General features: G+C 37.3%; 1 protein-coding gene across 6 annotated transcripts in view; it reads left to right on the forward strand.

Annotated features, from left to right (window-relative positions):
• The window catches only part of FAM135A (family with sequence similarity 135 member A), a 156,656-nt gene that overhangs the window by 36,980 nt on the left and 106,582 nt on the right, over positions 1–13,094 (forward strand). For all 6 annotated transcript variants that reach the window (XM_024996871.2, XM_005210636.5, XM_005210639.5 and 3 more), the window contains one exon: positions 5,669–5,748. In XM_024996871.2, the coding sequence (XP_024852639.1) occupies positions 5,669–5,748 (80 nt within the window). The remainder of the gene's footprint in view (positions 1–5,668; positions 5,749–13,094) is intronic.

Consider the following 13,094-nt stretch of genomic DNA (forward strand, 5'->3'; position numbering starts at 1 on the left):
AACTTTTAAAACATAAAATATCTGTGAATGTTGTCGTCGTCTCTCAGTCCTGTCTGACCGTCTGTGATGCCATGGCCTGCCACACGCCAGGCTTCCCTGTCCATCACCAACTCCCGGAGCTTACTCAAACTCATGTGCATCGAGTCAGCAATGCCATCCAACTATCTCATCTTCTGTTGTCCCCTTCTCCTCCCACCTTCAATCTTTCCCAACATCATGGGCTTTTCCAGTGAGTCAGTTCTTCGCATCAGGTGGGCAAAGTATTTTTATCATACTTGATGTGTTATACTGCGTCATGGCTCTTCCTGATGTTCAGAGGGAGCCCTGTAGGTTGATTTCTGCAAACTTCTCATGGGATAATCCAGGCAGTGTTCATCTCCTACTGTTGCTAGTTGTTCCAGACTCTAGTGATATTCTCTGTTCTAGATTTAGAATCAGCCTAGGGACTCTAGTTCCTTTTAGTGGGAAATAGTGTTTAGAGATCATAACATATATGTTAAAAGTACATATTTTTATTGAATCATTGTTTCTAGGCCTTCTCAGTTGACACAAATTTTTTTAAAGAAAAATACTTCATAAATTTTTACTATTTTCCTGTTCTAACTTTTGATTTATTTTTTTAATTTTATATTTCTATCTCTTTTCACTTACGCTGAAAGTCTTGGTTCCTAATAACATAATTAGTCATTGCTTTATTCATATGTGTGTAGATATGTCTAAAATAATTTCGAAATAATGATAGCAACATAACCAGCAAGACTGTTAATGTTGTTTGGAACCTCTTTGGGGTTTTCTTTTATTGTATATCCCATGAGGAACAGGCACTGAAAGTACTGTGTTTTAAAAATCACTTGAAAGTACTCTGTGAAATTGCAATTAAGTAGATACACATTAAGTTCAGTTATTTTAGGGTGGTTTAAGGGATTGCTTTTTAAAGTTAATGTATTTTGCTTTTTTATAAAAAGATTTTATGATTCCAAAATAAAAACTCTGAAGTACATTCATTGAAAAGGGCCTTATTTTCATCCCTGTTGCTTCTCTTCACCCTCATTTCCCCATCTCCCCACCTATAAAAGCCATTTTACTTTTTATTAGTTTTGTGTATGTCCTTCTTCCTTTTTATTACTTTTTTTAAAAGGCAAAAAATACATAATCATATCCTTTATTCTCAAAGAAAGGTAGCATAATAGACATATTCTGCACTTGCTTTTGTCTTTAAAAAAAGTATCTTAGAGACCACTGCTTTGTAGTATATATAGATATGCTAAATATAGATATAGATATGCTAGTAGTAAAGAACCTGCCTGCCAGTACAGGAGACATATGAGGCATGGGTTTGATCCCTGGGTTGGGAAGATCCCCTGCATGCCAACCCACTCCAGTATTCTTGCCTGGAGAATCCCTAGGACACAGGAGCCTGGCAGTATGGTCCACAGGGTCGCAGAGTCAGACATGGCTGAAGTGACTTAGTATGCACACACACATATATAGATATATGTATATGTGTATATAAGATAATGTTTTATAACTGTATGGTACTGTACCATAGTTTATTCAGCCAGTCCTTTATTGATAGACATTTTTTTCTCGAGTTTTCTTGTTGCAGTTAATACTTCAGTGAATAGCCTTATGCTACCTCATTGAAAATTTTTGCTAAAGTATCTTTGGGAGATCGTCTAACAAGTGTGATGCTAGGTCAGAGAGTAAATATGTGTGTTTTTGCTCTTTGTGGCTAAATTCTGTTTCACATGGTTTGCACCCTTTTACGTCTCCAGCAGTGCAGAATTCCTTTTTGCCCAGACTGTCACCAACAGAGCATTTTGTCAAATTGAATTCCCCTCAATGTGATAGATGAGAAAAGATAGCTCATTATAGTTTTAATTCGTGGTTTTTAAAATTATAAATAAGATTGAACCTTTTTTCATGTATTTAAGAGACATTTGCATTTCTTTTTTGGTGAACTATTTATTAATATATTTTTCCCCCTTTTTTTAGGTTAATTGGTCTTTATCTCTGTTTTTAGATGCTCTTTATATATTAGGAATATAATTCAGGTTTTTAAAAGTGAAAGTAAGATTTGTCTGAATGGATCAGCAAATTCCCTCAGGACAGAAACGGCTTCATTGCGTTGCCTGCCTGACTGAATTTTTTGATAATTCCACACTATTTTGTTGCTTCTTCAATAATCTTATAAAGATACACTTTAATACTTTATTTGGCAGTTTGGGTTGTTTTCTAAGCAAGAAGTTCTAAATAGCCTAGCTCACCATGGCCCTTGCTGCTGCTGCTGCTGCTGCTGCTAAGTCGCTTCAGTCGTGTCTGGCTCTGTATAACCCCATAGACAGCAGCCCACCAGGCTCCCCCGTCCCTGGGATTCTCCAGGCAAGAAAACTGGAGTGGGTTGCCATTTCCTTCTCCAATGCATGAAAGTGAAAAGTGAAAGGGAAGTCGCTCAGTCGTGTCCAACTCTTTGCGACCCCATGGACTATAGCCTACCAGGCTCTTGCGTCCATGGGATTTCTCAGGCAAGAGTACTGGAGTGGGGTGCCATTGCCTTCTCCATGGCCCTTAAAAAGGAACTATTTTATCCTGTATTTCAAAAATTTTACTGCTTGATATTTAATGTAAAAAATAGTTAACGTGCACAGTCACACACACACAATTGAAAGTTTTCCTCATTTTTGGAGATTTGTACCTTAAAGTACCATTAATTCTAATTTAAAAAATGTATTTAGAGTCATAATAGGCTGCTGTTACAAATGCTGTTACAAATGCAAAAAGAACATCGTTTAAAATAACGTATGTAATTACTACCAGTGGTTTGTTTTCCCTGTGTCTCTAGTACTTAGCCCAGTGGCTAACACATTGGTGGGTCCTCTATAAGTCATGAATTAATGGTACATGTGTGTGTTATATGTACACACTCACATTTAAGTTCAGGGAATTTTAAATAAGATACTCTAATTGCATACAGTTTCATGAAAGATAATGCTGTGAAAGTGCTGCACTTTTGGAAAACTCAGCAGTGGCCACAGGACTGGAAAAGGTCAGTTTTCATTCCAATCCCAAAGAAAGGCATTGCCAAAGAATGCTCAAACTACCTCACAATTGCACTCATCTGACACGCTAGTAAAGTAATGCTCAAAATTCTCCAAGCCAGGCTTCAGCAATACGTGAACCGTGAACTTCCAGATGTTCAAGCGGTTTTAGAAAAGGCAGAGGAACCAGAGATCAAATTTCCAGCATCCACTGGATCATGGAAAAAGCAAGAGAGTTCTGGAAAAACATCTATTTCTGCTTTACTGACTATGCCAAAGCCTTTGACTGTGTGGATCACAGTACACTGTGGAAAATGAAAGAGATGGGAATACCAGACCACCTGACCTACCTCTTGAGAAATTTGTATGCAGGTCAGGAAGCAACAGTTAGAACTGGACATGGAACAACAGACTGGTTCCAAATAGGAAAAGGAGTATGTCAAGGCTGTATATTGTCACCCTGCTTATTTAACTTACATGCAGAGTACATCATGAGAAACGCTGGGCTGGAAGAAGTACAAGCTGGAATCAAGACTGCCGGGAGAAATATCAATAACTTCAGATATGCAGATGACACCACCCTTATGGCAGAAAGTGAAGAGGAACTAAAGAGCCTCTTGATGAAAGTGAAAGAGGAGAGTGAAAAAGTTGGCTTAAAGCTCAGCATTCAGAAAACGAAGATGATGGCATCTGGTCCCATCACTTCATGGGAAATAGATGGGGAAACAGTGGAAACAGTGTCAGACTTTATTTTTTTGGGCTCCAAAATCACTGCAGATGGTGACTGCAGCCATGAAATTAAAAGACACTTACTCCTTGGAAGAAAAGTTATGACCAACCTAGATAACATATTCAAAAGCAGAGACATTACTTTGCCAACAAAGGTCCGTCTAGTCAAGGCTATGGTTGTTCCAGTGGTCATGTATGGATGTGAGAGTTGGACTGTGAAGAAAGCTGAGCGCCAAAGTATTGATGCTTTTGAACTGTGGTGTTGGAGAAGACTCTTTAGAGTCCCTTGGACTGCAAGGAGATCCAACCAGTCCATTCTAAAGGAGATCAGCCCTGGGTGTTCTTTGGAAGGAATGATGCTAAAGCTGAAACTCCAGTACTTTGGCTACCTCATGTGAAGAGTTGACTCATTGGAAAAGACTCTGATGCTGGGCTCTGATGCTGGGAGGTATTGGGGGCAGGAGGAGAAGGAGACAACAGGATGAGATGGCTGGATGGCATCACTGAATCGATGGACGTGAGTTTGGGTGAACTCCAGGAGTTGGTGATGGACAGGGAGGCCTGACGTGTTGCAATTCATGGGGTTGCAAAGAGTTGGACATGACTGAGCGCCTTAACTGAACTGAACTGAATGGTATACAGTAAATGCAGTGTTGTTTAAATGTCTTTGAACTAATGCGTACAATTATAATTGTGGGTGTACATTTATAAGTAAGTCACAGTTCCTGTGTTTAAGGCGTTTAAAATGAAACATATCAGTTGTTTATTCTTAGCACTTATATGGCGTATCTGAATATTTTAAAATATCAGTGTTTGATTTAATCTTTAATTAAAATTAAAACTTTGCTATCTAATGCCAAAGTTCCTGCTTTTTCCACTTTGATTTTTGTTCTCAGTCATCTCATGTTTTCAGAGTGACCTCATCTTAACCTTAACTCCACAGAGATAGATGTTATCTCTGTGGCATTTTTCCAGTTCTGTTTAAGTCCAAATTGTGATTTTAAAGGTTCTAAATTTAATTGACCACTCTTTCTTTCACTCTTTAAAAATCTGGTGTTGTCCATATATTCTATCCAGCGCCATGCTTTCCTAGAAATCATAGTAATAAATTTATGTATTTTAAATAATCTTTGTATTATTTACAGATTTATACTCTTGCCTAGGAAATCATTAAAGAAAAAAATGAAGATTAAATATTCAACTCTCTAGTGTCCATCTAAACTCATCCCTGATTTATAATCATCATTTAGCTTTTAGTAACCCTTTGTGTGTGTGTGTTTGTATACATAGATACATATATCCTCCATTACATGCACAAACTTGTAGTGTAATGATGTTAAAACAGAAGCATTTGTTTTTACCTCATAATTTTTTCTATTTAAACTGATTGTTAATGACTATTAGATTTATGCAAGTAAAAGTACATAAACTAAACGGAATAGCACTGACCTTGAATAAAACTGAATTCTTTCAGCATAATACATGTCTTATGGTATGAAACCAATTTTTAAAACTGTTTGTTATTAATCCTGTGTTTTCTCAAAATTGTGCTTAAGAATATTTTTATTGTCTTTTAAATGAAAAAATAAATAAACCAGATTAAGCAGCGAAATCCTTAGAATCCTTAGTAACTCCTATTATTGTTATGACATTCTCTTATTTAAAGTAAGAATGTTTCTGTCTTTACATTTGCCTGTTTCTCTTGGGGTTATATGCAATGCAATTGTAATGTTTGATCTGTATGTGGATCTGGTACACTGTTTTCCACCAATAGTAAATACTATGGGAGATTGATAAAGCAGATGAACTTTATTTTTTAATACATATTGATATATAGAAATAGAGGCATTGCGTATTTTTTGACTATTTCGAAGTGACTTTTTTTATCTCTTTTGCTTTAGTTTTTACCAGATTCGTGCATCTATGAAAATTCCACCAAGAGTTCCTCACAGAGTAGAAGCTAGTTTGCTACATGCAGCAGGTAAGCCAAGGAATATTCTCAATTAAAAAAAAAAAAAAAACTGAAGCAAGATTATAATGACCAATAATAACTTTTCATAATTATTTATATCTCTTAATTATGAACACAAGGTGCCAAAGAGCATCATTCTCATACTTTATATAAGAAATATATTTGAGGCCTCAGTCAAACAGGCTTGATTATATATTCCTTGTCTCCATCTTAGGTTTCTTAGGATGAGCAAGTAAAAGAAAGTATGTGAAATTTCCTGAAAACAAACATAAGTAAGGGTGATATCAATTATATCATGTAATATGTACTTTTAACAAATGCATAGTGAATGTGAACACATAATTTGATATATGATCACAAAGCTGTTTTCTGATAGTTTTATAGTATGCGTTTTGAGATTATTTTTTCACCTACTTTTTTTTTACTTGATTAATGAGAAAATAAAGGATCAGAAAGTATAAAATAGACATATTATAACTGGCACCCCACTCCAGTACTCCTGCCTGGAAAATCCCATGAACGGAGGAGCCTGGAAGGCTGCAGTCCATGGGGTCGCTGAGGGTCGGACACGACTGAGCGACTTCACTTTCACTTTTTACTTTCATGCATTGGAGAAGGAAATGGCAACCCACTCCAGTGTTCTTGCCTGGAGAATCCCAGGGATGGAGGAGCCTGGTGGGCTTCTGTCTATGGGGTCACACAGAGTCAAACACGACTGAAGTGACTTAGCAGCAGCAACAGCTCTCTTATTTACTCATATTCTAAGGAGACACTCTAGCATTAAAGGATTTGAGCCAAAACTAGTGGCCCTGATGTCATCATTGGGCATTTTTTTCAGCTTTCTTGATACAGTATACTCTATTAAGCAGTTAGAAAATACAATGATTAATGAAACATACTGGAGAGTTTTCATTTCTAATATGAATTAATACTTTTCAATGCATCACAAAACATTAAAAAATACCTAATATAAAGCTAGCTCAGTGAAGCTATGAGCCATTCTGTACAGGACCACCCAAGACAGATGGTTCATGGTGGAGAGTTTGAACAAAACATGGTCCACTGGAGAAGAGAATGGCACACCACTTTAGTATTCTTGCCTCGAGAACACTATGAACAGTATGAAAAGGAAAAAAGACATAACACTGAAAGATGAGCCCCCCAGATAGGTAGGTATCCAGTATGCTACTGGAGAAGAACAGAAGAATAGCTCCAGAAGGAATGAAGAGGCTGGGCCAAGCAGAAATGATGCTCAGTTCTGGGGGTGCAGAATTAGAAAGTCAAGAGTTACCTAGAGTAATAGGCAAGTATGGCCTTGGAGTACAAAATGAAGCAGGACAAAGGCTAACAGAATTTTGCCAAGAGAATATACTGGTCATAGCAGATACCTCTTCCAGCAACTTAAGAGACTACTCTATACATGGACATCATCAGATGGTCAATAGAAAAATCAGATTGATTAATTCTTTTTTTTAAAATAATATGTGGCAGTTTATTAAAAAATGGAGTATACTGAACAACAAACTATCTCACATCTTTCAGGAAGAAAAAACATTAAATTTGAAAAGATGTTACCCACTGAATTTAGGCACAACACCTCTACTCAATTAAGAGAAACATTTGTACAGCCCAGGTCTTTATTTTTACACCCTCGGGCCATGAACTCATAGGGAAGGGGCTCCAACAGTTCGGGTTCCTTTCCATTGGTCCTCACAAAGTGTGCTTCTCTGGGTGGAGCAGACTGGCACTTCAGCTGAACCCAAGTCCCTTTCTCTTTGGCTTCCTTGTTTTTCTGATCATTTTCCTTCACATGTTTCAGGAAGTTATCTCGGCTCTTAGAGTGCTTAATACGCTCGATATGCACATTAATTCTCTTGGCAAGAATCTTGCCCTTGTTTGTTTACAGTGATGCCAACAGCATGCTGGGTAAAACTGTAGACTCCCAGTTTTGCCATGGTAACATTTGTGGGGCATTCCTTTTTGAACAGTACCCATTCCTTTGTATTGCTCATTTTAGCGAATTACTGGAAGATGACGGTTCTGGCCAAAAAGCCAGATAGATTAATTCTTTGCAGTCAAAGATGGACAAGCTTTATACAGTCAGAAAAAAACAAGACCTGGAGCTGACTGTGGCTCAGATCATGAACTTACTGCCAAATTCAGGCCTAAATTGAAGAAAGTAGAGAAAACCATTTGCCCATTCAGGTATGACCTAAATCAAATTCCTTATGAGTATACGGTGAAAATGACGAATAGATTCAGGGGATTGAATCTGGTAGACAGAGTGCTTGTAGAACTATGGACAGAGGTTCATAACATTGTACCAGAAGCAGTCACCAAAACTTTCCCCAAGAAAAAGAAATGCAAGAAGGCAAATGATTGTCTGAAGAGGCCTTACAAATAGCTGAGAAAAGAAGAGAAGTGAAAGGGAAAGATTTATCCAACTGAGTGCAAGCTTCCAGAGAATAACAAGTGGAGATGAGAAAGCCTTCTTAAGTGAACAATGTGATGAAATAGAGGAAAACAATAGAATGGGAAAGACTAGAGATCTCTTGAAGAAGATCAGAGATACCAAGGGAACATTTCATGCAAAGATGGGCACAATAAAGGTTGGAAACGACAGGGACCTAACAGAATCAGAAGAGATTGAAAAGAGGTGGCAAGAATACACAGAAGAGCTATACAGAAAAGATCTTAATGACCCGGATAACCACGATGGTGCAGTCAGTCACCTAGAACCAGACATCCTGGAATGTGAAGTCAAGGGGGCCTTAGGTAGCATGACTTTGAACAAAGCTAGTAAAGGTGAGATAATTCCAGCTGAGCTCTTTCAAACCCTAAAAGATGATGCAGTTAAAGTGCTGCACTTAATATTCCAGCAAATTTGGAAAACTCAGCAGTAGCCACAGCACTGGGAAAAGTCAGTTTTCATTCCAATCCCAAAGAAAGGCAAAGCCAAAGAATGTTCAAACTACTGTACAATTGTGCTCATTTCACATGCTAGCAAGGTAATGCTCAAAATCCTTCAAGCTAGGCTTCAGCAGTTAATGAACCAAAAACTTTCAGATGTACAAGCTGAATTTTAAAAAGGTAGAGGAACCTGAGATCAAATTGCCAGCATCTCTTGGCTCACACACAAAAAAAGAGAATTCCAGAAAAACATCTACTTCTGCTTTACTGACTATACTAAAGTCTTTGTGTAGATTACAACAAACTGTGGAAAATTCTCAAAGAGATGGGAACACCAGACTACCTTACCTGTCTTCCTGAGAAACCTGTATGAAGGTCAAGAAGGAACAGTTAAAACTGGACATGGAACAATGGACTGGTTCAGAATTGGGAAAGGAGTATGTCAGGCCTGTATATTGTCACCCTGCTTATTTAACTTCTGTGCAAAATACATCATGTGAAATGCTGGGCTGGATGAATCACAAGCTGGACTCAAGATTGCCGGGAGAAATATCAACAACTTCAGATATACAGATGATGCCACTCTAATGGCAGAAAGTGAAGAGGAACAAAAGAGCCTCTTGATGAGGGTGAAAGAGAGTGAAAAGGCTGGCTTAAAACTCAGCATTCAAAAAACTAAGAGCATGGCATCCAGTCCCATCACCTCATGGCAAATAAATGGGAGAAGAGTGTAAACAATGGCAGATTTTATTTTCTTGGGCTCCCAAATCACTGCAAATGGTGACTGTAGCCATGAAATTAACAGATAATTTCTCCTGGAAGAAAAGCTATGACAAACCTAGACAGCATATTAAAAAGCAGAGACATTACTTTGCCCACAAAGGTCCGTCTAGTTAAAGCCATGGTTTTTCCAGTAGTCATACAGGGATGTGAGAGCTGGACAGTAAAGATGGCTGAGGGCTGAAGAATTGATGCTTTCCAGTTGTGGTGTTGGAGAAGACTTGAGAGTCCCTTGGAAAGTAAGGAGATCAAACCAGTCAATCCTAAAGAAAAACAACCCTGAATATTCATTGGAAGGACTGATGCTGAAGCTCCAATACTTTGGCCACCTGATGTGAAGAGCTGACTCATTTGAAAAGACCCTGATGCTGGGGAAGATTGTGGGCAGGAGGTGAAGAGGGTAACAGAGGATGAGATGACTGGATGGCTTCACTAACTCAGTGGATGTGACTTGGGCAGACTCCAGGAGATAATGAAGACGGGGAAGTCTGGTGTGCTGCAGTATGTGGGTTGCAAAGAGTCAGACACAATTACTGACTGAACAACAGCATAAAGCTATGTTGAGCACAATTTAGTTCATTTTTGAAATTTAAAAATATATTCTGACAACCTGATGTGCTGAAGATTAACTTTCTTAGCATACAGTGGATACTGAAATGCTGGTTAATGGTTAATGTTAAAAATGAAATAATGGTTAATGTTAAAAATTTAATGAATTTTACATGATGAAGAGTTTATGTTTTTGAAGACTGTCAAAATGCTCATATTGCTTATGACCAAAAGGATGTATATTTCTTTTAAAAAGGAAAAATAAATTTTCTTCTTGGCCTTTTGTATATGTTAACGTATATATTTGTTGTCAATAGGTCTTTTGTAAGTCTACTTTCTAGGAAACAGAGGTTAAAACAACTAGTGGTATTAGATGGATTGGTCCTCCCTTTTTGAACTTCCTTAATCTAGTAAACTAAATGTCTTGCTCTATTGTATTTCTTAAAGTTGCCTGTTGAAAAAAAAGCTAGAAAGACTTATTTTTTCTGGACTTTTTATTTGCTTATTTTTTCAGCTTTATCAAGGAATAATTAACAAACGTAATTTTACATATTAAAAGCGTACAGCATGATTTGTTTTATATATATACATATATACACTATATAATACATATAAATATGTGATTTGTTATACAGATAACAATGTGAAAAAATGGCTGTAATCAAGATAATTAGCACATCTATCACCTCACATAGTTCTTTTTGTGTGTTTGTGGTAAAGAAGGCTTAAGATTTATTCTTAACAAATTTTAAGTATACAGTACTTTATTACTAGCTATAGTCATAATGCTATGCATGAGATCCTCAGAACTTACTTTTCTTATAACTAAAAGAATTTCTGTCTATGAAATTCACTTTTTTTTTAAAGTTAGCTGTGCTGGGTCTTAGTTGTCATGTGCAGGGTCTAGTTCTCTTAATAGGGATTGAATTCAAGCTCTCTGCATTGGGAGTGAGGAGTCTAAACCACTGAATCATCAGGAAAGGTCCCCAAAATTGATTTTGTTTTGTTTCTACATGTAAGTGATAACATCCAGTATTTGTCTTTTCTCTGACTTATTTTGTATAGCATAATGCCCTCCAGGTTCATCCATATTGCTGCAGATGACAGAATTTCCATCTTGTTATGGCTGAATAATACTCCATTGTGAATATATACACTGCATTTTCTTTATCTGTTCATGCACTGACAAACACTTGGATTATTTCCACATCTTGACAATTGTGAATAATGCTGCAATGAAAATGCGCATACAAAACTTTCTTTGAGATACTGATTTCATTTCTTTCAAATATATATCTGGGAGTGGGATTGCTGGATCATGCAGAAATTCTGTTTTTAATTTTTTGCAGATCCTCCATACTGTTTTTTATAGTAACTGCACCAATTCGCATTTCCCACCAACAGTGCACACTAGTGTTCTCTTTTCACATCCTAACATCTCTTTTCACATCATAACATTTGTTATCTCTGGATTTTTTTTTTTTTGAATAACCAATCTAACAAGTATGAAGAGATAGCTCTTATGCTTTTGGTTTACATTTCCCTGTAAATGAATAATTTGTGATGATTAGTGATGTTGAGCATCATTTTATATACCTGTTGGTCATTTGTATGTCTTCCTCTTTAGTGTTTTTACTTACTTATCATTTATTTGGTTAGTAGCATGCAGGATCTTCAATCTTCCTTGTGGAATGCGGGATCTTTTAGTTGCATTGTGTGAACTCTTAGTTGTGGAATGTGGGATCTAGTTCCCTGACCAGGGATCAAACTTGGCCCCCCTCCATTAGGAGCATGGAGTCTTAGCCACTGGACCACCAGGCCTTTATGGTTTCTTTGGAAAAAAAAAAGTCTGTTCATTTCTTCTGCTTATTTTATTTATTTACTTTTTTATTGGAAATACTCTTTTATTCTTTCTCTTTTTTTAATATAAATTTATTAATTTTACTTGGAGGTTAATTACTTTACAATATTGTATTGGTTTTGCCATACATCAACATGAATCTGCCATGGGTGTACACACGTTCCCCATCCTGAACCCCCCATACCATCCCTCTGGGTCATCCCAGTGCACCAGCCCCAAGCATCCTGTATCCTGCATCGAACCTGGACTGGCGATTTGTTTCATATATGATATTATACATGTTTCAATGCCATTCTCCCAAATCGTCCTACCCTCTCCCTCTCCCAGAGTCCAAAAGACTGTTCTATACATCTGTGTCTCTTTTGCTGTCTCGCATACAGGGTTATCGTTACTATCTTTCTAAATTCCATATATATGTGTTAGTATACTGTATTGGTGTTTTTCTTTCTGGCTTACTTCACTCTGTATAATAGGCTCCAGTTTCATCCACCTCATTAAAACTGATTCAAACGTATTCTTTTCAATGGCTGAGTAATACTCCATTGTGTATATGTACCACAGCTTTCTTATCCATTCATCTGCTGATGGACATCTAGGTTGCTTCCATGTCCTGGCTATTATAAACAGTGCTGTGATGAACATTGGGGTACACATGTCTCTTTCAATTCTGGTTTCCTCGGTGTGTATTACCAGCAGTGGAATTGCTGGGTCATAAGGCAGTTCTATTTCCAGTTTTTTAAGGAATCTCCACACTGTTCTTCATAGTGGCTGTACTAGTTTGCATTCCCACCAACAGTGTAAGAGGGTTCCCTTTTCTCCACACCCTCTCCAGCATTTATTGCTTGTAGACTTTTGGATCGCAGCCATTCTGACTGGTGTGAAATGGAACCTCATAGTGGTTTTGATTTGCATTTCTCTGATAATGAGTGATGTTGAGCATCTTTTCATGTGTTTGTTAGCCATCTGTATGTCTTCTTTGGAGAAATGTCTATTTAGTTCTTTGGCCCATTTTTTGATTGGGTCGTTTATTTTTCTGGAATTGAGCTGCAGGAGTTGCTTGTATATTTTTGAGATTAGTCCTTTGTCAGTTGCTTCATTTGCTATTATATTCTCCCATTCTGAAGGCTGTCTTGCTTATAGTTTCCTTTGTTGTGCAGAAGCTTTTAATTTTAATTAGGTCCCATTTGTTTATTTTTGCTTTTATTTCCAATATTCTGGGAGATGGCTCATAGAGGATCCTGCTGTGATTTATGTC

The sequence above is a fragment of the Bos taurus genome, chromosome 9 (genome assembly GCF_002263795.3).
Source record: "Bos taurus isolate L1 Dominette 01449 registration number 42190680 breed Hereford chromosome 9, ARS-UCD2.0, whole genome shotgun sequence".
Taxonomy (NCBI): domain Eukaryota; kingdom Metazoa; phylum Chordata; class Mammalia; order Artiodactyla; family Bovidae; genus Bos; species Bos taurus.